This window comes from Takifugu flavidus, chromosome 16 (assembly GCF_003711565.1).
Source record: "Takifugu flavidus isolate HTHZ2018 chromosome 16, ASM371156v2, whole genome shotgun sequence".
In the NCBI taxonomy this organism is placed as follows: domain Eukaryota; kingdom Metazoa; phylum Chordata; class Actinopteri; order Tetraodontiformes; family Tetraodontidae; genus Takifugu; species Takifugu flavidus.
In genome coordinates this window covers 5,310,544-5,336,112 of record NC_079535.1, presented here as the reverse complement: position 1 = coordinate 5,336,112, position 25,569 = coordinate 5,310,544, and the positions used below count along the sequence as shown (strand labels likewise).

Here is a 25,569-nt window from a genome sequence, read left to right as displayed (position 1 = left end):
TCTGATGGCTTTTAGACCATTTACCCAAAAACATGTTTTTAAAAAACTAGTGGCACCGAAAGAAAGGGACAAAGCCAGCATTCACAGCCTTGAGTGCTATGGACAAAATCTGTATATAGGGACAAAAAATGCATCAGTCCAGCATCTCATTTTCCCTCGTAGCAGTGATGGAGATCAACATCCTGGCCAGTGGAGCGTCAGAGAGGGCAGAACAAGAAAACTTGGTTCTACCAGCAGTGTAGCTCAACTGAGGGCCGTCCCCCTTTTCAACCATCTGTTGGTTCTCTGTGATCGTAGCATCGCTGCCCTCAACATGTTTTCCTTAGAACCCATTCCAGCTCTGAAGAAAATCCAGCACGTCTCTTTGTTTGAGGTGTGGAACCCGTTGCTCCCAGACCAGACACCGCATGTGCAGATGGTGACCACCTCCAGTCGCAGAAAGGTGATCCAGATCCACGTGGTAGGAGTGGACAGTTGGGAGGTGATGAAGGAGATCCTTGTCCTCCAGGACCCCGTAGCCCTTGCGGTAGATGGCAGTAGCATGTGTTACGCCACTACCGACAAATACCTCCTGTGCGATATTCACACAGGGAGCAGCGAGGAGCTTTTCCCTCACAGCCACAGCAGGCAACAGGCCATTGTCTTCTCCGTGGGACAAGGGGAATTCCTCTTGAACGGGCCTGAATATTTAGGTAAGAGCAGCCAGAGTGCATATATAGCAGCTGATGTCAATCAGCTCATATCAGCCTCCCAAATCAAAATAGCCAGGGGGTATTTGCTTTTGGAAGATATAAATTCTCCGTCCTTATCCCTCAGGCATGTTTGTGATGAAGACAGGGACATGCCAGCGTCCTCCCCTTCAGTGGCCCCGGGAGGTGCTGGCAGCCGCCATGTGTTTCCCCTACATAGTAACCCTGCAGCCCCAATTCCTGTCCATTTACAGCATGGTGGATCTTCAGCAGAAGCAGACTGTGAACCTGCAAGGGGCCAAGGGTCTGCTCTCTGCATCAGGTAAGCCAGGCATCAATAGAGTCCTCCCCTAGCTGCCATATTTTTTCAAGGGAAAAAAATGATGTAGCTGTGCCAGTCAGTTTGCACCGATTCAGTCAATCATTCTTGCTCCCAAATGTCTCTCAAAAGCCCAAACAACTCTTGCTTCAGATGGCGTGTTAGTGTTCACAGAGAGAGACGTTTTCAACCTCCGACTGGTGCCGTTCCAAGAGCAAATCCAGGCACTTGTACAGGAAGGGAAGGTCGAGGAGGCCTCACTGTTGCTGGACGGAGTGCAGGCCCATTGTTTGCCCGACTCATGCAAGGTGAAATGCCGGACAGGATGCAGACATGTTTGCATTTTAAATCTAAAGTTCCTCTAAAATGATCTATTTTACTGCATTGCATCTAAATGCAGTTTCTTGAATCCCAAGAATGTAGACTAGATCATTTCATCAAAAAAAATCTCTTTCAAATTTAGATTTCAAAAGGAATATTTTTTCTTTTTATGTAATCCTCCATTTTTCTTTCCTTTTAAAATTAAATTTAGCCTTCCAGCGGTGACAAACCCAGAGTTTTTGTATTTGCGTAAAGTGTCATCATTGTTTAGGTTGGGAAAGTCGACTTTGATTAAATATATAGATAATAGAAATGTGTGTTACTTTGGAATGTGTTTTCCTGATTTTTCAACCTTAGCAACTGTTCTTCCATTGAAATTTAAACTGATTTGCCTTCTAGCAGGAGCTGCAGCAGAATATCTCTTGCCTAGCTGGCTTTGCTAAACTTTATAAACAGGATTTTTCTGAGGCTAAAGATCTTTTCATGTAAGTACAAAACATGAAACAAAAAACCAATAAAACTTAAGTTCAAAGTCATGCATACATTAATCCTCATCACTGTTCAGTAAAGGTCATCTGGACCCGAGAGAAATCATCCAACTGTACCCGGACATGCAGTCAATTATCGGAATAGACTTTCATTCTCAGCTTCATGAAAAAAACAAGATCAAAGATCTCCGTTCACGCTGGGAAGAGGACAGAAGTGTCTTTCTGTCTTACCTTTACTTCTTGGAAGAGTTTCTCCTAACTGTCAGAGACACCCAGCAAGTGCTGGCGTCCGTTAAAGAAGTTGACAGCGCCCTCTTGCGTTTGTATGTGGAACTGGGAGACGCTGAATCTCTGCAGCAGTTTGTTGCGTCTCCCAACAAATGCGAACTGGACCTCTGTGTTCCTGTTCTGGAGAAGCACAAAAGGTAAGAATAAATTAACTTTTCTTGAAATGTATTGCTTATTTGTCGTATAACAGTCGTCGTAATATGTCGTAATATGCGTAACGCGTTTCTTCTATGGCATTTTTTGTGAGTGTGTCAAATGAGTGAGCAACTGAGCAAAGGACTCTTTCGCAGGTTTTACGCATTAGGTTCTCTCTTCCAAAGTCACGGAAAATTAACGGACGCAATTCAGGTATAATTTCCTAAAATATCCATTTTACTGGTTTAGTCAATAACGTCGCTGTGAAATGTTTCATTCCCACAGATTTGGGTGAACCTTGCAGATGGTATCCACAAAGATGACTCATTCACAGATGTATATGAACACATAGTTTGGACTCTAAGTGAAATGCAAGACAGAGATGTTGTGTGGAAATTTGCAGACTGGACGTTAAAAAGAAACCAGGAGGTATTTTAATACATGCATTTACCACAAGGGGGCAGAGTTGGCCCAAACAACTGCTGAACGCTGTTCTGTACATCACCAAAAATGCTTTATTAACGCAATAAGATATTTCTTGATGGTTACAATGTCCCTTTTTAAAAGATAGGTGTGCATATTTTCACTGGGCGTCGTCCAGAAGATCAAGTGGAATCTGGAGATGTCCTGGCTCTTTTAGAGGAGTATCCACTGGCAATGCTTTTGTATCTGGAGTTCTTAATACACAACTTAAAAAGTGAGGTGGGTGCAGTGGGAAAACCTACATTAAATCTAACAATGTATTGTTTTAATTAAATCTACTGTGATGTGATGCCTGCCCTCAGGAGGAGAGACATCACAACTATCTTGCCCTGGCTTATGCTGATCGGATACTGCAAGTGGGGGAGGAAATGCATTTAAAGACAAGAGAGAAGTTGCAGCAGCATTTATGGGAATCTAAATTCTATGACATTTCCATTGTGTATGGTACTGTGGCACTCTGGATGTTAAAATTGTTCCTGTATTACAGCTAAATTTGAAATTATGTCTCATTTTCCTGTTTCAGAGCATGTCAAATCAACATTCCTGCACAAGGAGAAAGCCATTCTCCTTGGCAGAGCAGGAAAATACTCTGAAGCACTTCATCTGCTTGTTCAGGGTCATGACCCTAAAACAGCAGAGGCCTACTGCTTCAGGGCTGCACAAGGCAGAGACTCACAGTTCAGGGAGACCCTGTTTCTCACCCTGCTCCAAATATACCTGAGCTCCGAGGACCTCATCAGCGCCACTGTAGATCTTCTCAGTAACAATCCTGGGGTCTTTGCAGCAACGAAGGTCGTCCATCTGCTGCCTGACTCCTGGTCTGTTCAGCTTGCCTCCAAGTTCTTATTTGGATCTTTTAGAGAGACTTTGCACCAGAGGCGAATGACAATGCTGCAGAAGGCGCTGAGTGAGGCAGAGCTCATGCGGCACAATGTCATGCGGGTGAGTCGGACAGCATGTGTCACATGCAGTGTTGACTTTGTTCCAGTGAACACTGCATGTTTTCTTCCCTTGTTTTTCTGAAGCCTGTTGCCCTTCTTGTCTCTCCTCGTCAGATGCAGGCCTCAAAAACAAAGTTCCGACTGGACAGAGGGCAGACGTGTGATGTCTGCCAGAAAGAGTTTGCAGAACCACAATTTTGTAGCCTCCACGGAAACATGATGCACTTAGACTGTGCTGGATCTTAGAAATACTGTTTGTAAATACTGCTCTGGATCTTAGAATTTTATTTTATGCAAATGTGTGTCTGCTCATGAATATCCCCTCTTCCTTCCTGATCATCCTCCATTTAAATCTCTCTTCTCGACAAACACCGAAGCCAATTCATGAACTTTCCTTAATTAGATTAAAGAAAATACATCGTGCAAATAACTGGTTTGAAAATTCAGAAGAGCAAGCCACGCACTTTTAAAGGGCAGGATGTCAGACATTTCCAAGAGACGCTGTAGACAGCGGTAGCTATAAACTGATTTGTGGAGGACACTCAGGGACAAATCTCTCACGGGTCAGACAGTGGGGTTACACATGGAAACCACCGGTGGTCAGTCTAATGACCAGAGAGAACCTGACCTCTATCCAGTGCCATATATATGCATCCAGCAATCTGGTTTCCTCTGTGTGCGTTTAGCTGGGAATAGAAAGTTAACAAGTGACGGGCTCCATGTGACTCGCTTCTCCACGTGCGCTGATGTGCATCTATGTTGATCAAGACAAACTGAAAAACACATCGAAATACACGATTGTGTGGTGCAAAATAGCAGACGGGTCAAGGAGTTGAGAGTAATTGTAAAATGGCGTGTCACCGCATCCAGTTTGGAAACATAAATAAAAATGGGATTAAATCTATTTGTCTATTTTTGTTGTAATTTGGTCATTGAGGTTAACCATAAGTGCAGTTATAATCGTGATGTATTCTGGGAGTTCTGGAACAGCAACTTGTAGGTTAATGTCTTAGGATAAGTGACCAGTTGTGACCCAGCATTTAAATCGTAAATTATTATGTGTGACGGGAAAATGTCCCCTAGCCTTTACTGCAGGAATCGGGTTTATGGTTTTTGACCCTAATGAGGTTTCCATTGTTCCCCAGTTTCATTGTTCAAACAGTTTATGTAACATGTCATAATGTGGGTGTTATAAGACTTGTTAAGACTTTTAAAGCTTTTACTAAAATGTCTCACATTTTTCTGTCATGAGATGGACTGGCGACCTGGCCAGGGTTTATTTCTGGGATTACTGGGATAAACTACAGCTGGGGGGATTTAACATGGGCGGTTCAGAGGAAGACTCACATCCTGGCAAGACGCTCTCAATTAGGACTCTAAAATGCCCCTAATCATGTGTGTATGTGAGAGAGAGTGTGAATAAATGGTATGTGTGTGTGTGTGTGTGTGTGTGTGTGTGTGTGTGTGTGTGTGTGGTGTGTGTGTGTGGTGTGTGTGTGTGTGTGAGAGAGAGAGAGAGAGAGAGAGAGAGTAGAGAGAGAGAGAGAACATTAAATGAATTAACGGATTAAGTATAGCACACTTCCACGCCTCCTTGCAGCTACAGGATTGCTCCACATTGTTTTTAACGCAGCTTGAATTATTTTTTGTCAAATATTCAACCATTGTTTAGGCCCTGGATTAAGAATTGGAGATTAAGGTTCTAGGGCGTAACAGACCTTTCACTATCGTCTCTGTAAGCGTTGCCTTATGACCATTTGACCGCTGGGTGGATCCCAGTACTGGACTCGGCCGAGTCATTTTCAGGGGAATGTTTTGACTACCTGTGGTTGATAAACAGCCATGGTTGAGCTCGTAGGTATTAAAAATTCACAAGCAGCGTTTGTAAACTCAGACATCAGGTGATCTGTTGATGAGCGAGAGCAGAGGTTAAAAGTAATACAAGGCGCTTTGGGAATTTATTCACAAATAAATGGTTTATTACAGCAGTAATTGAACAGTTTAGAAACATAATGATGAATAGAAATGCTGCGTCAGAATCCAAAAATTGCAGGATGCCGTGCATCACGCATCATATTTATAGTCAAAGCCACAAATTACCCTATCGTGGCCCTTGTGACGCATTTTTCAGCGTCTCTGTGGTTGCCGGGAGACAAGGAGAATCTTAATTTGCAACCGTTCTGGCAGCAATAATGGTAAGGTTCCAGAAAACCCAAATGGATTGAACTTTAATTCCCACTTTCTCCAGAAATACTAATTCTACAGATCCAACAGGACAAGAAGGAGAATAAATAGAAGAAGATTTGGGGTTTTTTTTAAACTCAGTATCTCATTTTCATGGTTTGCTACCTTGGGGTTTGGCAGAGCGCCACTGGGAAAAATTTAAAGGGTGGCGTACTGGAGACACAGAAAGGAGGGGGAGTGACCACAGACACTCACCCTGCCCTGAACAGAAGGTTGGGACAGATACTGGATGATATAGTTCAAATGCCAGGAATAAGATTGTTCTGATGCTTCCTTGTTTTGCTGCTCTGGGGTTATTGCGGAGGGCATCTCTACATGTGTCAGCATTATCTTCTTGATGACGGACATCTTATTTCAATCAAACCTGAATCCTGGTATACAGGACCTGGATACCGTTAATTATCTTTAGATTATCAAAGACGTTTAGTTAAATCTCAGGGAATTCTTGAGCAGTGTTGTAAAAAGGTCATTCTCGGTCATTCTGTCTGGTACCACAGGTCAGAGTTTAATTTACACAGCAATACAGCAGGGTAACACAACATCTGGTAACACCGCCACTATTATCTCAGAGCTACTTTCCGTCTCTTTCTCTTGCTTTCAAAAATATCAAAATCAACTTCATCTGTAGGGAAATCAGCCTGAAATCAACCGTTGACAGATATAAACAGACTCTGAGATTAAAGAGTCCACTTTGGACGGATAATGAGATCTCCTTTTTGGAAATCTTCTGTTTTCTTTTTGCAACATTAATGTGGAGCTGAGAGCGTGTCCTCAAGGGGCCCGACTGGCGTTTTGCATCATTTGTTCCTGTGTTCCGAGGCCTTGTGTCCTGTGTCCAGGACCTTTCATCTTGGGACCATTTGGGTTTGATGGGAACAGGAAAAACCTAAACTAAATCTAACGCTAAAGTGAAAACTAAAGCCTGGCAGCTTCATCTACATTCATTCATCTGTACCAACTCTAAAAATAGATATATTTTTAAATATTTAAATGGACAATATGCCAGGAGAAATTATATCAAATCGACTGTAATTAGGCTTTATTTCACACTTGGGTCCAAACTTATAGGTCAGTTCATCGTATTTAGACTGGTCCAGGTTCAACTTTTGATTCTTTTACGAGGTAATTGTGCTTAAGTGGCTGGAGATCCTGGAAACACTGCAAAGAGGCCTAAATTCTATGGAAAGCTCTCACAGCAGAGCACGTGTGTTCTGGGCTGCAGGTTCTCAGGGCTTTATCTGCAAAACTTTGCATCTGACCGTGATTACAGAGCGTGTGTCATGTTAACTTACTGTAACTGTACTCTGGGAAAAAACGTGGGATCGTATATAATTTGTGCCAACCTTCCCCACAGATGAACACGCCCTTCACCACAACAGATATGCCAGTGAGTTAAAAGTGTCCCGGTGCCCCCCTGATATCAACCGCCGGGGCTGAAAACGCCCTCCCTCCGCTATCTAAAGCTGTACGTACTGCAGGGAAGGCCGCAGGAAGGTTTAAAAGTTAGCACAGAAGGGCTCATTCATGCCGAAATAACCACTGCAGGGATCCCAAATAATCCCCTTTGAAGAGTAAAATACTCTCATGTAGAGAAACAAAGATCAAGTCGCAGCTCAGTTAAATTCCATCATTGCTGAGCTCCGCATTCTCTTTCTGAATTCCTGGAAACATCTTGATGACATTTCAAGGCCCTCATTAAGTCTTTTGTGAACACCAACACAAAAAAGGAATATTCTGGATTGACGTAAAACCCACTGACGTCTGTCCGCGTTGTGGCTATATGCGCCGACACGTCCCCGCACTCGAGGGCCTGACTTTGCATCCAAAAAACATACAGTGAGCCGTTCAGAGTGTTCCCTGATCAAAAACTACACGAAACCTGTCTGTGTTTGCCTTAACCTATAATCATTTTAGTAGTGTATTTGTCCCATTTAATGGGGGATTACTTTAGCAATTTGAACTGTATTAAAGTGCATTTACTTCATTCACTTCAGTCAGCCTTCAGCGCTCACCGCATTCAAACTGATTGACTGTGATCTTTCCAAACATGCAAGTCAGGCACACACCTTCCCGCCTACTGCCAGAGGCTACATGAACTGTCACCGGTCTAACGGTTGTTGATTTTTGATCTAACGGTTGCTGATTAGAGGCAATAGTATTGATAGGATGTCACACACCGTGAGGGAGTTGACAGGCCGTCGTCTATTACTTCAAGGTTTAGAATAAGAGGCACGTATGAGATTCTACCAAATTAACCAATAACGTTAGTCCAACCTTATTCAAATTGTACCGAACATACAGTGACGAATCGTGTGGGTCCAATTCCGGCAGTAAATCAAAGCACAGCCTGGACTGTGGCGACGGCACGCTGAACCACTGCGTCCTAAATAAAGCACTCCGGCTTCCCATTGTCTAAACACCAAAACCAATGCACAGTTCTGTACCATAACTCTGCGTGTGCTTTCCACACTGCCTAACAAAGCAGCAAAACCATGGCGATAGCCCCGGGCGTCAACATACCTGTTTGACAGGTCTCATGAACACAGATAACAGCAGAGTTTGTCGAGCCTAAGACAACAACTGCCTCTACGTGTTCCTGGCAATGAAAAGTGTCACAATCGGGCTCCTTACGGTGACAACAGTCGAGATCAGACACGTCTAGAGACAAAAGAAAACCGTTTTTATTTCAAAACAACTAAGGCTCCAAGCCTAACAAAACCCTCTTTACAAGTAAACAGTAAACTACCAAAGGTTTGGTACACCCAGGGAAAATGGTAGAACAGAAGCAGTGACTGGCAGCAGGGACAACCAGCCAAGAGACAGAGGGACTGGGAGCGTCCCATTTACTAGGCAGCACCCTGGTGCAGCCCGTCACTCCAATCAGGACCTGCAAGACACTGAGAGACAAAGTCACAGAGACCCCTAGTGTCCAGGAGGGGACACTGGGGTCGACGCATGGATGGTATAAACTGGCAGCATATGCACTGGTTGGGGCTGGATTTAGAGATAGAAAAGCCACTAACTTCATTAAAGCTAAAGTGTTTGGAGTTAACTGCCATTCAAAGTTTACTCAAAGCTTGAGGCTTCTCTGTGATGTGTGTCAATGGCCTGGAGGGCCTCACCTCAGGTTACCTGCTGCTCTGCTGGAGACGAAGCTCAATCTCACTCAGAGACGTAGACTGTCAGACGTAGACTGACAGGCTGGAAACACTGGGCTGCCTCCGACGTTTATAATGCCAGGCACTTTTCTAACCTTTAATTTAGGGAACGGGTGTTTCTGAGTCACAAAACCTTGGAGAGATAATAGCTGGTGAAAGTATAGCTCCTAGTGGCTGCACGTGTACAGGCGTGGAATATAATTACCTTAATTTCAATGAGGCAAACCACTTGTCTGCGAGTTATAAACGAGATCAAACTCCACAATAAACAGAGGGGGTTCACACTGTGCATAAAGTGAAAGCAAAGAGCTTTGAAATAAGGAACCAAGAATGAGTCTCCTGCTATTTCTGTTCTAAAGTCCTAATTTTAGCTTTACAAAGAGCTAATGTTAGCAATTTAGAAACAGTAATGGTGTTCTAACTCATCCTGCAACAGCAACTAACTGGAACCTTCTTACAAATTCTTTAATAAAGAGCCTACTGTGATGGCATCACTGACTGTTCTGCGAATATGCTTAACTGCACTCTTGGCTACAAAATAGCTGATAATAATTCCAGAGCTCTAAAAATAGGGGGCTTGTAATCACTCACCTGTACTATCATGACAGTTAATCACTGGTAAAAGAAAATCAAGATGGTACGATGATACACATATTGGTAAATCTGCTTTAGTATCAACGAGTGTTTGTCCCGCTAATATGTATGCTAACAATTAGAGCTTCTCCACGCTGCAAAACAAATATTGGGCTGATCTTTAATACATACATATATGACATTTCATTCAAAAACAGAAATGTTTTCCTTCACTCCCACCACCAACAAGTTAGCTCCAGGAAATGGCTGCTCTGGTCAAGGAGGACTGTTTGAGAAGTCTGTTTCTGTGACGCAAAACATGCTCAAATTCAAACTGTGTCCAGATGCAACGCAGGCCCACCTGTCTGTTTGTCTGGAATAAGTTAGGACTCAAACAGGGACTACGCCTACAGATTTATTTGCCAGCTGACCAGAAAGCGACTAGACTTGTGCAAACACTGGAGCAGGAAAGGTGCAGCAGTATTAGACCTCCCCATTCCTTTACCACAGGACCTCAAGCTTCCACATTTGGAGGTTTTGTTTGAAATATACGACTGTAAATAGCTGAGAGAGGGGAAAAAAACAACAAAAACGAGGTAGCAGGTCGCAGAGTGTGCATTAGCCATGAGCGCTTGCACGCTTGGGGAAATTACATTTACAGTAACTGTGTTAACCAGAGGGAAAAGGAGATTTAGTTTGAGTTACAGAAAGGATTATCAAAGGCTTTCTCAAAAGGTCAGAAACTCAAAATAGCTGTCAGGCCTGTCCTCGAAAGATCTTCCAGAAAGCTGTCGTTGCAGTTAAACTTAAACATGCTGCAATTGAGGGGGAGCGCTCTTCAAACTGACATTGTAATTATTATGTTAAGGGGAAAGGAAAGTTTTACATGTGGATCTGTCTGGTTAACAGGTTTACAGCTGTGGTGACTTGAGACGGCTGCAGTGTGCCCAAATTAGAGAGCGCCGTGACTCCCGCGTCTCTGTGTTCAAGTCACTGCTCAGAACGCAGCCTTCCCACAGAGAAAGTGTTGTGTCATCCCCAAAAAAGAAGACGGAGCTTTTGTCCTGTTCTGTGGGGGGTTTATTTTTGCCATTTTTGTCATCCCAGATTGCAAACTGTGAGACAAACAGACGGTGCTGCTCGGACGGTGCTGCTCGGGCGAGCACATTCATGGAGACCTCACAAGATGCTTAATGGCTGCTTTTCATTTAGAAAAGCTGGCTAGCTTGTGCTAGCGTGCGCGCATCATTGTATAAATCCAGACAATAACAGGCTGGTGCTTTTATTAAGAAGTTCAGATAAAGTTTAAGGCGTTGAGGATTACATGCATTTTCTTTCTGGTACATTATCCTGATGTTGGCAAAAGAAAATAGGGATTTAACAGATCATATCATTCAAATGAGGGTCTAATAGCACCTTTGAGCGTGGGCTCAACCGTGACTTTATTTTGAAAAAGAGCTTTAACCCACATGCAATTTCACAGCATCCTGTGGAACTGCACATGCATAAGTCCACTCATTGTATTCTTTTTTTTTCATCCAAATTATGTTATTACTGTTTTTTGTTACATTTTACAGTAAATGTCCCCTGAACACGACACAGGCAAATTTGGCCTGCGATATCTTTTGCACTTTGCCTTCAAGGTTGTTTGGTCTAAACATCAGGCCGAGTCCCACCTGACCTAAAGTTAGACGTGCTTGATGTTTATAGTTAACACTTGTGGGTGTCAAAAAGAAACAGCACAGCGCCTGGCTGCATTAGACAGCGTTCCATTTCCCCCATCACAGGCCACATCCTAACTCAGAAAAAGGCATTTACGGTACGAGAAATAGGAATTCTGTCCATAGACAAGCTTTAAGCATCACTTTGTCTTCTCCTCTGGGTTCAAGCTGGCTGCTCTTTTGATTGCCATTGATCGCAACAGCATTTGCAAAACTGTGGGAATGTTTTTTCAGGGAGGCAGCTGAACACTTGCACAAATAAATACTGGTTTGATTAAGGCCTGGTGCATTGCAGTGCTTTAGGGACCTGATTCTAGGGTTAGGAAACCTTCTATGTGGAGTTGTTACCACATCTGCACCTGTAGTTCGTGTTATTGGAGACTCAAGTATGTGATGGATAAAGAGACTTTATTATTATGGTGGAAATTGAAGCCACTGTTGGGTCACCTCAAGCCCACAGATTAATGACAAATACAGCACTAATAATAAGCTAAGTCACCACGCAAACAGAAAATGGGTCCCTGAAATGATTGTTTTGGAAAGGAAACTATTCACCAAAAACCTACTGATTCTATCAAAAGGATAAATAAACAAAAGTTCAGGGGTGACTGAGAAGAGAGGTAAGAGAAACCAGGGAAATAACACAGGAACGATTGTACAGACGCTGAGGAACGAGTTTGTCTATAGAGCAGCAGCAGATCAGGAACAACTCCGCCAAATGAGTGCAGCTGCAGGCCCCTCGGTGCACCTAATCACCACTGAGTGCAGCTGATCAGCCACCTCCAACTCTTACACAACTGATTTCTGCATTCTTCTGCATATTTCTATCTTAATCCATAGTTTTAAGAAAGCCATGGCCGGCTCATCTCCACAGATTAACGCCCGAGTCAGTGTCAGCACACATAGCAACGTCCAAATCTCACACAACCAAAACTCCAGCCCAGTGTTATATAAAATTTTGACTAGCTTCCCATGATTGTGTCTCCTAAGACACCATGAGCAGAGACATATGAGTTGTGGTGTCACCAACTAACAATTTACGTACTATATTTGTTTTGGGACAGACCAGGGTGGGAAAAAAACCCAACACTTCTCTCTCTGGAAGTCATTATGGTTCAGCTATCTGCTCCAAAAAGACAAATATTATTTCTTTCACGCACAAATTCTGACTGAACTGAAGTCAAACATAATTGTCATCTGACAAGTCGTATATAAAGCCATCAAATACATACACATTTTAGTCGCTACAGGAGTAAACCCGTAACTGGTGCCAGTTAGCTATTATCTCTAACCACGGGAGGCTGCTACCTGTACTTAAGTGGTGAAAACCCCATTAAGGTGGTTTTTACGCAACTCTGATGATTGATTGAAGGCTGATACTTCGTATAACTATGTAATCTGCAAGACACGTTAAAAAGTGATGAAAAGTTAGTCTGTTGCCTGCAGCTATATTTCAGCAGTGTTTCTCTCTCCAGCTGTAGTTAAATTTGTTTCTGGCTCCCGCAGCTCTGCAATGCTGATTTCCTCAGGCCAGCAGCAGTGCCAGGACTTTCCAGAAATAAACGTGAAGCAGCCCTGGAAGCATTCAAATCTCACGCATGAGATAAAGCAGCACCTGGCTGACTGGCAAAGATCAGGCTTTCAGACATACGTGTGAAAGGAGCCCCGTCTGGCAGAGCAGCGATAGCGTCGCACGAAGCTCGGGTGCCCAAATTTCCAAACATTTCCAACATTTTAGCTAATTTGACTTCCCGATGCACACACAATTAAACACCTCAGCGTCGTCTGACTGCTTGTCCGCTTATTTGCACGCCTTCACGCCAGAGTGCACCTCTAGAAAGAGTCCCCCCATTTCCTGCAGGTTTCTGCAGTTTTAAACTGCTGACCTCCCAGACATGTCTAAATCTACCACCGTTGCCACCATTTTTTACTTACTTTTACACTTCCGCCTCCATTGGGTTGGTGTTTGCTTTGAGGACCCTGTAATTTCCCTACCAATCACTCACAGAGGCCCCCGGTCGGGTCTGCCATTCATAAAGTTTAAAGTAGCTTTTAGTGGTCCGTAGAGTTTATTGAAACATTAAATTTGTATCCCAGCCGTGATGGTGTATCTTTAGCCGTTGCTAAACTCACGTGCTCGGTCGAGTCCCCTTGCATCAACTGCCAATTATGTTCTCCTCTTGGGTGTGGGCTGAGCCTCAGTCAGCATGGTGAAGAAACCAGAAACATCAATTCCTCCACAGTGGAGGCACTAAAAAAAGGTGAAATGTGAAAAAGCTTTCCCAAGCACAACCATGACAAACATAGGGGACAGTGTTGAAATGAAAAGATATGGATGAGTGGTCAAAAATGCAACCTTTGTCCTCTGCAGAGGGCTCCGACCAAGAAAATCTGATTTGTCACAGCTTCTCTGACGCTTCACTCTTCGTTCTTTTTCTGCAGAGGGATGAAAAAAGATGGCCAGTTATGAAGGTGATCCACAAAAGAAGCATCGGGGTAGTTATTTACTGAAGATATCTCATGTTTAATCGGTTTGTATTATTGATAATGGGAATCACGTGTAGGCCGTTTCAAAGCCAGTGTTGCAGACGCAAATCTGTGCAGCTTTAATGCGCTTGCAGCGACTTTGGGTGTGTCCCGTTCACAACTGCCTTCTGACTCCTCTATGTTCAGTAAAAACGGTTTCAATCATACGCGGAAGCGTCGCAAACATCAAAACAGTTTGATGGGCCTCTCATCAAAACAGGAGCAGAGCGACGTCACAACCCTCGGTCTGCAGGCCCTGAACGTGGCTCTTAATTGCTATTACAATGACCACATCAAGCTGTCGCGGTGGCATAACGAGCTGAGGGGCGGGATCTGAGCCGTGCGCCTTCACGTCCTGTGAGGCCGCCACGTTTGGTCCGACAACCCGGTGACGTGTTTGCAAAACAAAAAAAAGTCTATGTGGTTATAAACAACATCCAAATTACACTAATTCCAGCCCCAAACCAGAGAACACTCTGGTTCCAGGCCTCGCCATAAATGTGTTTGCTGGTCCTCTGGCCTCACATGCAGAAACAAGTTGTTGTTGTTTATTTATGCATATAAAGATGAATCTTTGTTCTCAGTACATTTCAGATGAGCCTCCTTTTGCAGCAGTTTAGCAGCTGAATATTAACAGGATATGGCCAAAAAACAATTTAGAAATCCTGTTTCTTTTATAAATTAAAACATATGGGTCTCCGTAGGACTTTTTGGACACAACAGAGACTCTTACTGCGGAGCACTTGCAGTTTATACGTGATCTTACACCTGAGTCCCTACGTGTTCGATGAGACAAACATTTGATGTTATGATATTGGATATTCATCTGCACGTGACTGATCTGAATCAGATTCAGATTCAGATTCAGATTCAGATTCAGATTCAGATTCAGATTCAGATTCAGTAATGTATTGTTCATGAGTCCGACTGGCTGCTGTTCATGGTGCTTAAGTGATCAGTCACTTGGTGTTCAGCAGCCTGATGGCAGAGGGGAAGAAGCTGTTCATGTAGCGGGAGGTTTTGGTCCGAATGGACCGTAGTCTCCTGCCTGAGGGGAGGGGGGAAAACAGTCCGTGACCAGGGTGGGAAGGGTCGGCCGTGATCCGACCTGCACACCTCCGGGTCCTGGAGATATACAGGTCCTGGATGGATGGAAGCCTGCAGCCGATCACTTTCTCGGCAGCGCGCACACGGTTGCGCCTTTGGTGTCGGTGTTTTCTGAAGAATCTGGAACATCTGGAAGTGCAGATCATAAATTATCATCTGTCTTATGTGATGGAAGCGCTAACTCAAACAATGTTTGCCAAATGTGATAAAGTCATATACACTGGCCAAGGTAGCAATTTTGAAAATTGCCGATAATAACGTCTTTTTCTTTTTCACCAAAAAATAAGTTGTATGTTGAAGAATCTTTAATTATACCAGTGGTGAAGGATGACTACCACACATGTGTTATAGAGACGCCTCTTATAGAAACGTGGGAAAGACCTCAATCGCAAGAGTAGCCTTTCCTTCCACTGTGGGCCCCATGTTGTCAGCGACATGTATATGTATTATGAGAACACAGGAACCATAAATGGCCCCATGTTCAGAAAATTCTGGGATGCGAACCTACACAACGTTTATAGCTACGTTTGTAAGAGAACATGTGATTATTTGGGTGTATACATTTCCTATGTGGCCGGGCTGAAATGGAGAAATTACAGTCGGATCATCACAGAGTAAAGGTGGAGGGTGAAGGAGGATAATAGAAGAGGATGGAGCTGATTAAGGGAAATAAAATATCATGGCAGAAAGTAGCTGTAATTGTAGGTGCAGGTCTGAAACCTTTGCTAATGAATATTCACTGTAGGGACTAAAAATATATATGGAGACCGCAGGAGAGGAGCCCGCTCTGCCACAGGGGTGTTCTGTAACAGTAAAAACCCGCCCTCTGCTGTCCACGTGTTGCTACTGCACACCAAACCTGTCCCGCACTGGGTTTCATCCACCAGGCTGCGCAGAAATAAACCCAAATTATATTTTCAGTGGCTCCCTATATAGTTTTATTAGCTGCCGAGGGTGAAAGACTTGCAAAAATACAAAGTTTCCTGAAATAAAGACTGGGCTCCTTTGTTCTCCCTAAGCCAAAATGACCAAATCCAACACTAATTATATGCAAGGGGAAGAAAAAAATCCAAACATGTTGAGACAGAAAAACTTTTTTATTTTGCTTTGAGTTTGCAGCATCTGTTGTCCACAGCATTTCTGTCCTCCTGTGTTCTGTGTTTACCTCATCATACCCATGGCGCTCAGTGGGGGCCCAGACATTCAGGGAAGGTAAATTTGCTGATGAGTCTGGTGCTGTGCATCCTCAGTGCACACTTTGTGGGGCCAAACAGGTGCCACTGGGTTTCTAAATATAGGTGTTTTGACTATTTTCAGAGGTTTTCATATTTAAACAGGGGGCACATAAACATCCATGACTGTAAACACATCCTGGCTGAAAAACCCTAAACACAAGCATGCACAGCCCGACGTGAAAGTGCTGTCGGAAACTGGGTATTCCTGTCACATATTATTTGTGTATCTATTTATTTATTTTTACTTTTACCAGGATTATTTAGTACTTCAAAAGAAGCCTGAAATAAGTGATAATCATGTGTCTGGATAGTCAAGACACTGAGGCACCCTGATGTGACATGCCTCTTTGGGCAGATCTAGCTGCTAATTACAGCCCAGCCCTGGGGAGGGAGGTACTTGTGCGGTGGGGGCTTTTTTTTTTTTAATGATGCGAGGAGCAGATATGGTATAAATACCCACATCATTGTGCTGGAAGGCAGCATATCCTCAGTTGTGCTCCTACCTAAAGGATATACAGCTGCACCAGGACATCACTGGTGCTGAAGAGACTGACTTTACCCCTTGTGGATGCTGGTATGTTTTGTCCTTCTGTCCTGACAGTTCTGGACAGGCGCAGCCAGACTTGTGTCTGGCCTAGGCCTCCACTTGTCCCCACTGCAGCCTTACAAGATTTCTTTTGTTACACTTAGTTACTCTATTTAGTTGCTTGTTTTCTACCTTCACGTTAGTTTTGCTCTGTTGTCGCCTCTCTGGCAACTTGTTGACACTTGGCAGTGGCTGTTCTAACCGTCTCCTTGTTGTCCCTGGCAGGTCAGACCTTGGAAGATGGACTTACGAGTAGCAAGCATCGTCCTCCTCATGGCGGCCCTGGCTGCTGCGCATGGGAAAGGTTACGTGGTGAAGAAGGTGGTGAAGGCCCCCCCACAGTACCAGCCCTACTCTGTGAAGAGCCAAGGTAAGAAAGCCCCACCCTCTTCCACCCTTTGCATCACGCTGGATTTTCCGTTTCCACTTCTACGATCACTGTAGGAGACCTACAGCTGCCATCTGAACTCCACCTCTGGAGCTCTGATTGGCTTTATGAGGCTTATCCAGCAGATTTTGAGGAGATTTGCGCTGTCATTTTCAGTAAAGACATCTTTAAAGTAGATTATTGTAGCTGTTCCTGCAGAACACTCATAATGTGTTTCAGTGGGAAATGATGCTTAACTATGTCAGATGTTGAAGGTTAAAAGATGTAAACATGCTTTAAAGGGCCATCATTGCAACGTTTCCCTGATTTTTGGTGAATATTTTTCTGGCAAAACCAAAGTATAGAGAGATGGTAGCTGGCGTTTCTGCCATCTGTTTGACACTGACAATTACACCCAGCGGTGTGGTTGTTTGGGGTGTGCCCTTTTGACGCACAACTAGAAATATCTGTTTGGCTTCTTGGGAACTGGGCTGCACTGAAAAGAACCTTTGACAAACCCATCACCAAAAAAGGCACCAGCAACAACAAACAAGACCTGTTTTTTTGCTTTAACCTGTTGTTCCCAAAAGTCACAATTCAACGGTCCCTTTGAAACCTTCTTAAATATTCTGCAGGGTAAATTTAGACAAAATTACAACCCTTGAATGCTCAGCAGGGACATTTGTTTATATTTAGTTGAAGCTGAAGTTTAGCTGTTTGTTTTTTTTATTCTTTTTTATATTCAGTAATGTCCCCGTTTGGTTCCTAGAAACAAAAAACAGCTTCTAAGAATGAAATCTCACTGAAGTCGCCACAGATTCACTAGCTTGTAAATGCATCGTTTTGCCTTCTCACCCCAAACACGACTTTCTTCTCTGGATCCCTGTGGATCGTTTAACAAGCATGGCTGCACCTTTATTTGGCCCCAGAAAAACCTGATGGGCCAAATGCAGTTTTTGTCCCCTTAATGATTGACGTACGTGTCTGAGTGTCTCCGTTAGGTCGTCCAAATGTGTGTTTACAGACTCTAAAACCATTTCATTGTTAAATAAGCATCCAAGCTCTATATTTTGTTATTAAATCCTTTCTGTTCACCTGTTTTGCGATGTTTGTTCGTCTCTTATGTCGTTTGTCATTGATGATGTTTTTTTTTCTTCACAGTGGTGTCAGTGGCAGGTGAACCTGGTCCTCCAGGTGAGCCTGGCCCTGAGGGACCAGTTGGTCCCCCTGGCCCACCAGGTGACAGTGCCGAAGGTCTGCCTGGACCCCAAGGACCTGCTGGACCCCCTGGTGCTCCTGGACGCTCCATTGCTGGCAAACCTGGATCCCCAGGTGGGCCTGGCAAACCAGGCATTCCTGGAGCACATGGTGAGAAGGGAGACACTGGAGCCCCTGGTCCTCAGGGACCAAGGGGAGCCCCTGGATCTTCTGGAAGCCCCGGACCAGCTGGCTTCTCTGCTCCTGGCAAGCCTGGGCCTGCTGGTATTCCCGGAGCTATGGGACCCAGAGGAGAGCCTGGATATAAAGGACACCCAGGTATTCCTGGACTGCCAGGTGCTAAGGGTGATAGAGGGGTGGGAGCTCCTGGACCTCAGGGTGAGACAGGACCTGAAGGGGCTATGGGACCAACTGGAGCACCTGGTTCACCTGGAGTTGGAAAGCCAGGAAAACCAGGTTCAGCTGGTGAGCCAGGAAAGTCAGGTAGCCCAGGTAGAGATGGTGCCACTGGTCCTATGGGACCAATGGGACCCAAGGGCCACACTGGTGCCCCAGGTGTAGGTATTCCAGGTAAACCAGGTGACAATGGCGCCCCAGGTCTACCTGGTTCAATGGGCCCTAAAGGTCACCAAGGACCTGCTGGAGCTCCCGGTGCCCCTGGAGTCCCTGGATATGGAAAACCAGGTGCAAATGGAGAGAAAGGAGAGAGAGGAGCTACAGGAAGCACAGGTGCTACAGGTGCAAAGGGTGAGCAAGGTCCAACAGGTTATACTGGAGCTACTGGTGCAACTGGCCCCACTGGTCCTGCTGGACCTCAGGGTATCAGAGGTTTCCCTGGAGGACCTGGTCCTGTTGGCGCTAAAGGTGACACAGGGGCCACTGGACCTCAGGGGCCTAAGGGAAACAAGGGAGATCAGGGACCACAGGGATTCATAGGAAAACAGGGCTATACAGGTCCAGCTGGCCCAGCTGGAGCCAGAGGAGAAACTGGAGCCCAGGGTGAGAAAGGTCATATGGGTCTCCCAGGTACCCCAGGAGCCCCAGGTATTCCAGGCCCTGCTGGACCCAAAGGTCATACTGGCCGTGCAGGTGAGCCAGGTACCCCTGGTTCTGATGGTGCTGCAGGTGCCAGAGGACCCGTTGGACCCCAAGGTCCTGCTGGTGCTCCTGGTCTTAAGGGACATCCAGGTCTTCCTGGTTCCCCTGGCCCTGCTGGTTTGACTGCAAAAGGTATTCCCGGACCTGAGGGCCCCCCTGGCCAGCCTGGTGAGCCTGGTGCTGATGGAGAACCTGGTGAAGCTGGTCCTCCTGGACCCCCTGGTCCTCCTGGTGAGGTTGTGTTTGAGAAAGGAATGGGTATGGGCGAGGTTATGATCAAGTCCCCCATGTCTGCCTTCACTGCCTCTCTGACCACCCCCTACCCTGCTGCTGGCAGCCCCATTAAGTTTGACCACATCGTGTACAATGCTGAGAATCACTATGACCCTGAGTCTGGCACCTTCACCTGCCAGGTTCCTGGAGTCTACTACTTTTCATACAGCATCCATGTCAATGGTGCTCATGCCCTGGTGGCTCTGTACAAAAATGGCCAGCCTGTTATGTTCACCTATGATGAGTACAACAAGGGCTTCCTGGACCAGATGTCCGGAAGCGCTGTCCTCTTGCTGGACGAGCACGACACCGTCTACGTCCAGATCCCTGACGATGAGGCCAATGGCGTCTTTGCCGCCGAGAACGTCCACTGCTCTTTCTCTGGCTTCCTCATCGCTTCTACGTGATAGGTTGATATAGAAGACCCAAAACACCAAAAACTAATTTTCAATCTATTTCTCAAACTAAAGTAAACTTCCTGTTCACTTTCATCAGCCTGGGAGACAGGAAGTTCACCCTTCTTTGAGAAATAGCATCTCAACTTGAATATGACAAGAAATAGGTGCTTAGAAGAAGGAAATCTAATTTATGAAAACAGGAGATCAGGGATGAGGGAAGCAAATCGACAAAGTTACCAGTGACTTTTAATGGAGACAGTATGCGAAATTGAGGCATCATAACTGTGTTGTGTCCTTGTTTTCTTTCCAACTCTCTTCCTTTTATACTGACTTCAACTGGTTATTCTTAGTTTTTGTGTTTTCACGACTTTTTTGTTTGTACCTCCTTGTTTTGAGTGACCAATATTACCAGTGCAACCAGTTGCAACTGTTATCTGTGTATGTGACGTGAATATTGTGAAACAGTAACAGGTCAAATTGACCGTTAAAAGAAGTCACCAGGATACTGTCATGCAAACTACCAGCAGCTTTGTTATATCCCTGAAATCACATTATGTCCAATAAAGCATAATGAGGAAAATAAAAGATGTCTGAGAAATTATTTTTGTCTCTGAAGCTTTTTTGGTTCCCTGTTGAGCTGATTTATTACTCAAACGAGCCCATTCTATGTTCATAAATGACATAAATATATAATCATGTGGCTTATTCCATTATCAGATGCAAAACACATTAATAATAATGAATTATTCTGAAAGTCAATATAATTTCAAGTGGCACATAAACTGATAATTATGACAACAATTTCAAGTAGAATCAAAGTTTATATTTTTACTCATGATTGATATTAACAAAGATTGCTTATAAAATGGCCATAATGAACTGGTTTTCTATTCCAGGTGAGCGACAATTCTTACAAAATTACTGTATATTGACAAGCATATATGATAAAGTAATGTTCTGGAATATTACAGCTTGTGATATGTCTGCCTTACTTTGTAAGTGCAGTAAGTCTTTTTTTTTTAAATTGCTAGTTTATTGTTTTTAAACTGTCAGCATTGCACTCATCCATGAGTTATGTGGATGTAACATGTAAACAGATTATGGATCTTGTATGTTTTGACAGTTGGGGAGCGTTGGGGTCAAACTCACCCTGTGATTATGTAATTCTATACATCTTCAGGATGGCTGGAAACGTTGAGACAACTACAGGCCGTAATTAGGTGCAGAAAATTGTTTTTATTTTTGAATGCAAGGAATTCAGAAGATAGTTTTGAAACATACAAGATGTATAAAATTGCCCAATCTGGGAGGACTTTAAAGCTAAATAAAACAATAAATGTGCTGACTTCACACAGCTGGTCCTTATGTGGAAGCTCAGGGACCATAAAGTATGAGCATCTGCCCACATGTTGGCCTCTGGTTGCCAGTCTGGTGGCCAAAGTTGACGAAAGCAAATCTGCCTGCCCATCTGAATATAGGTGTGATGGAAATAGCTCCAGAGTGTGGGATGAGGGACAGGGATGGTCCCACGCCGCAGCTCTTTGAACTTCCCTGGGAGAGCGAGAGCAGGAGGGTGGTTAGGTAAAGGGCCCCAGGGGCAGAGGAGGGCAGGGGCCGGGAACTGCCATCTGAGGGGACTGTGGTCGGTGCTTGGGGTGGGAGCGACTGTAGGGCAGACAGGCCTCCACAAGCCGCGCGCCAAATTTACCAGTGCCACTTCAATGTTTTCACATTGTTGGTGAAGCAGACTCACACCTCTCCTGTATCTGTTGGAATCCATGTTTGTGTCTGCACGTGTGCCTGCATTTGTTAGTAGTTATTTGCCAGCCTGAGGGCATGTTTAGCAGACGTGGGTGAGTTGTGGCATGATAGGACAAAAAGCATAAAAGTGGAAGTGAATCTGACTATGGCTGGCATATAAACCACAAATAGGATTATTATGTGCAAAACACACCCTTCCTGTGGTGAGCGGAGGCTGCAGAACTCAGGGTTAAGCCGGGTGCAAAGGAAATGGATAGTTTAAAGGTTTAAAATGGGAATGAATACAGCTGTGGGTGGCTAGACATCACTCCAGAGGCCTTTGCAGCGACTGGCTTTCTCCTTCAAATGTTTGTTTTTTCTTTCTTGGGTTTTGCTAAAGAAATCCCAACATGTCGATGGCGGTTCTGTTCTGCAGTTGGAAACCTCCGGAAGCTGTAAAAGTGTTTGTTTCCAGCACCATCATTTATGTTGCAAAACCAGAAACTTGGAAAACAACATCAACCAAATTTCATCACAAATATGTTGTGGAGTTTATAAATTCTTTCACTACAATGTAAACACCAAAAATGTGCTGTGAAACCCAGATGTACTTTACTGTTCTCAACCCCTTTAATAGGTATGCACATTTACTCCCATTTAATTTTTCCTCCAGTATTTGGAGCTTAAGAGCACAAAGTACTCTTCCAAAAAGTCGTGGTAATGAAACCAAACTAAAATAATTTACCTGCGTCCGGGTGTACTCTACGGATAAAAATCTATGGTTTGTCGTCTTCTGGTTGTTCAATAATTCGCCACACGAGGGCGCCCAAAATACTGATCATTTGATTGCGACATTGCATTCCCTTAAACACACACAATAAAACCACTTCAAATATTTTGCTTTTATTCATTTGTAACCACATAATTGAACAAATACCTACTAACCAGCTCGTAAGTTACATTCCATATCAATGGTTGAAGGTGTGTACAGACACAGCTGCACCCCTGGCTTTAAATGCCTCTCCCTAGTGTTTAAATGTGGTGTTGTAGTCATCACAGCTTGATGCAAATTTTGCTTAAAACATCTCCCAATTTTATTCAATCTTACAAATGGTGAAAAAACAAGGAAAAAAATCATTTACAATGGGTAATCTGTTAAAAACTTCATTTAGGTACATCTCAGTCATAAAACCAGTAATATCAAATTCTATACAACGTGCATTACTACAGGAGTTTTGAGATAGTGGAATCTAAATGGAAAGTGTTGAGCACCCATTGCTTTTTTTTTGGCAGTTAACTAAACTTAGTTTATTTAGGAATGGTTGTGTCCACAGGAGCATTAGGTTAAAGAATTGTAAACAACTGCACTGCAAAGACAACATTTAAGACGTGGTTTAGGACAATCCCTTTAAATATCACAATGTGTCAAAGCTTGCAGAGACAGCTTTAGCTGCTACATCCAGTTGACCAGCACCAAATACTTTGTTCGAATTCAGCGTTGTGTCAAAGATTTGTGTTGGGGGTGGAGGGGGGGACAAAATCATTCACTCACACCCGCACGTTCACACTCACCCACGTCACAAATGCAAACGCCAATGAACAGTGACCAAGCAGCAGCGCTCCTCTAGCATCTGTGCCCATCAGTGCCAAAGACGTTGCCGTCATGGTGGACAAATTGGTTTCAGAATAGTAAACAAAAACACCAAAAAAAAAAATCCCTGGTTTTAGACAAGTCCTTGCATTCCTTCACACTGGCTCTATCGTTTTCTTCATATCTTGTTCAGCAGGATTACTCGGCGGCGGGGGCCTCTGGACTCACAGCTGCCGTTTCTGGCTCTGTGGCCGAAGCTTCGGCTGGTTTCTCCTCTCCTGCCTCTGGTGCCGCAGCATCTTCCTGTGCCTTTGCCCCCTCCTCGGGCTTTGGCTCCTCTGCCACAGCCTTCTCGGCTCCTTCATCTGCTTGTTTCTCTTCGGCAGGTGCTTCCTCGGATGCGGGTGCCTTCTCTCCTTCAGCCGTTTCCTCTTCTCCCGCTGCGGCCCCCTCCTCCGACTCCTTCTTGGTCTTCTTAAAAGAGAAGCCACTGAGCTTGAAAGAGGGTTTCTTGAAAGAGAAGCGCTTTTTCTTCTGCTTTCCATCCTCACTGGTGGATGGAGTGCCCTCCTCTGTCTTGGCGGAAGCCTCTCCATTGGTAGCAGCAGGCTCCTTCTCACCGTTGGCTTCGGCGCCCTCTACATTTTCACCACCTTCTTTAGGCGCCTCTTCAGTGGGAGTACTACCATTGACCTGAACTTCAGCCTTGTTGGCATCCTCTGCAGCCGGAGAGGCATCCCCGTTGGTTTTGGCATGGCCGTTCTCCTGAGGAAAAATAAAAAGGTCATTTTGAAACCTTGCAAGTACTGTGAAATTCTACTCTCCCTGTAATCACTGGCTCTGTGCAACACTGACCTACATTTAAACATGCTCGCAGCAGACTAGCCTGCAAAATAAGGCATGATTTGGCAATCAAATACAATCACTGGTAACCAATAGAAAAATAGACCGAAAACTACGGCAACATCTGTTACTAGGAGAATGACGACAGCTCTGTGGCTTTCAGCAGTAGGCTGTTGGGTGGTGTGCAGTACCGACCGGACCCGCCAGATGGCGCCCGCTGTGCAGCCGGTTATGTCTGCACACAATTTAGGTTTTCTTTCCGCAATAAAATTTCCTAAATTCTATTTATCATTTCATATTTGAAACTTGCATGTTTTCCAACCCAAAATCCGTGTCTTCTCAAACACTGTTGATTGTTCGGGTTGGAAACGACTACAAACGCACCTTCTGACTTGAACCAGGCAACAAAGGCGTGGTAGCGTTTTTTAAAATGGCCATGCCACCACCGGGCCGCCACAAAAAGGCTGGCTGCACACATTTTTAACCAGATCGATATAAGCAACCACAATGTTGTGGAAGCGGCACTCCGGCAGCATCTGCACACAAATCTTAAATATTATGACGACAATTCTATGGTAAATTTGATTTATAAATCCAAATTTTTAATCGAAAACAGGTGAATTGTGCATTAACACAAAATATACTGAAAAACGTGGTTTATTTAAATGCACGTGGAAGACAAAAGGGGGGAAAACGCTATCGCCGGTGAAAATGGTCACATGTGGCCACTTTCCCTGAATGCCGGGTGAGCGTGGTAGGGATGCTAGAGGGAACATGGAGCACGCCATTGACGCAACACATTGCAAAAATCCAGACGAAAAGCCGCGAAATGTTCACGGCTAAAAGGACAAATTACCTGTCCGTTGGCCTTTGCAGCCACGGCTGCAGCTTCGCCTGGTTTTTCCACCGCGGCTTCCTCCTTTCCAGCGGTTTTGGAGACGTTTCCTCCCATGCTTCTGGTGCAACAAAGGAACCAAACCGATCAAATGATTGAACAAAGACCGCAAGCTTCCTCCCGAAATATTCAAGCCAAGCGCGGACACCTCCTTCTCCGACCGGAACCGAGGACCGAGCCAAACCTGAACTAACCGCAAAGAGACGAGCGGGCGTTTGCAAAATGTGGCAAAGGTGCAGAAGAAAAGCAATTTCTCCCCCAAAAAATTATCCCCCTCTCGAACCGAGTTTGGAAATGGAGAAATTGGCCCCGCCGCAAATGAGATGCGGAGT

The 25,569-nt window shown here is 44.5% G+C and overlaps 3 protein-coding genes and 1 long non-coding RNA gene across 6 annotated transcripts in view; 2 read left to right on the top strand and 2 right to left on the bottom strand.

Annotated features, from left to right (window-relative positions):
• LOC130540087 (uncharacterized) overlaps positions 1-3,581 on the bottom strand; it is a 25,170-nt gene extending 21,589 nt beyond the window's left edge. Inside the window, exons 1-2 of the long non-coding RNA XR_008954306.1 lie at positions 3,441-3,581; positions 2,049-2,225 (exon numbers count right to left, since the gene is read on the bottom strand). This is a non-coding gene — a long non-coding RNA (uncharacterized LOC130540087). The remainder of the gene's footprint in view (positions 1-2,048; positions 2,226-3,440) is intronic.
• The window catches only part of si:ch211-266g18.9 (transforming growth factor-beta receptor-associated protein 1), a 5,303-nt gene extending 735 nt beyond the window's left edge, over positions 1-4,568 (top strand). The window contains exons 1-11 of one of the 3 annotated variants that reach the window (XM_057058953.1): positions 1-692; positions 817-1,011; positions 1,162-1,316; positions 1,729-1,814; positions 1,895-2,242; positions 2,396-2,453; positions 2,526-2,669; positions 2,808-2,942; positions 3,026-3,167; positions 3,247-3,665; positions 3,779-4,568. The exon at positions 1-692 is cut by the window's left edge and continues 735 nt beyond it. In XM_057058953.1, coding sequence (XP_056914933.1) covers positions 1-692; positions 817-1,011; positions 1,162-1,316; positions 1,729-1,814; positions 1,895-2,242; positions 2,396-2,453; positions 2,526-2,669; positions 2,808-2,942; positions 3,026-3,167; positions 3,247-3,665; positions 3,779-3,910 — 2,506 coding nt within the window. In that variant the 3' untranslated portion in view covers positions 3,911-4,568. The remainder of the gene's footprint in view (positions 693-816; positions 1,012-1,161; positions 1,317-1,728; positions 1,815-1,894; positions 2,243-2,395; positions 2,454-2,525; positions 2,670-2,807; positions 2,943-3,025; positions 3,168-3,246; positions 3,666-3,778) is intronic. The other 2 variants (XM_057058954.1, XM_057058955.1) reach the window with 2 other exon arrangements.
• Positions 4,569-16,669: 12,101 nt separating this feature from the next.
• Positions 16,670-20,769, top strand: col10a1a (collagen, type X, alpha 1a). Its single transcript, XM_057058956.1, has 3 exons — positions 16,670-16,802; positions 17,040-17,184; positions 18,343-20,769. The coding sequence occupies exons 1-3, from the start codon at positions 16,797-16,799 to the stop codon at positions 20,175-20,177; spliced, it is 1,986 nt and encodes a 661-aa protein (XP_056914936.1). The 5' UTR covers positions 16,670-16,796; the 3' UTR covers positions 20,178-20,769.
• A 2,209-nt stretch (positions 20,770-22,978) lies between these two features.
• On the bottom strand, positions 22,979-25,569 carry LOC130540082 (myristoylated alanine-rich C-kinase substrate-like). Its single transcript, XM_057058971.1, has 2 exons — positions 25,199-25,569; positions 22,979-24,264 (listed from the first exon to the last, which is right to left on the bottom strand). The coding sequence occupies exons 1-2, from the start codon at positions 25,292-25,294 to the stop codon at positions 23,698-23,700; spliced, it is 663 nt and encodes a 220-aa protein (XP_056914951.1). The 5' UTR covers positions 25,295-25,569; the 3' UTR covers positions 22,979-23,697.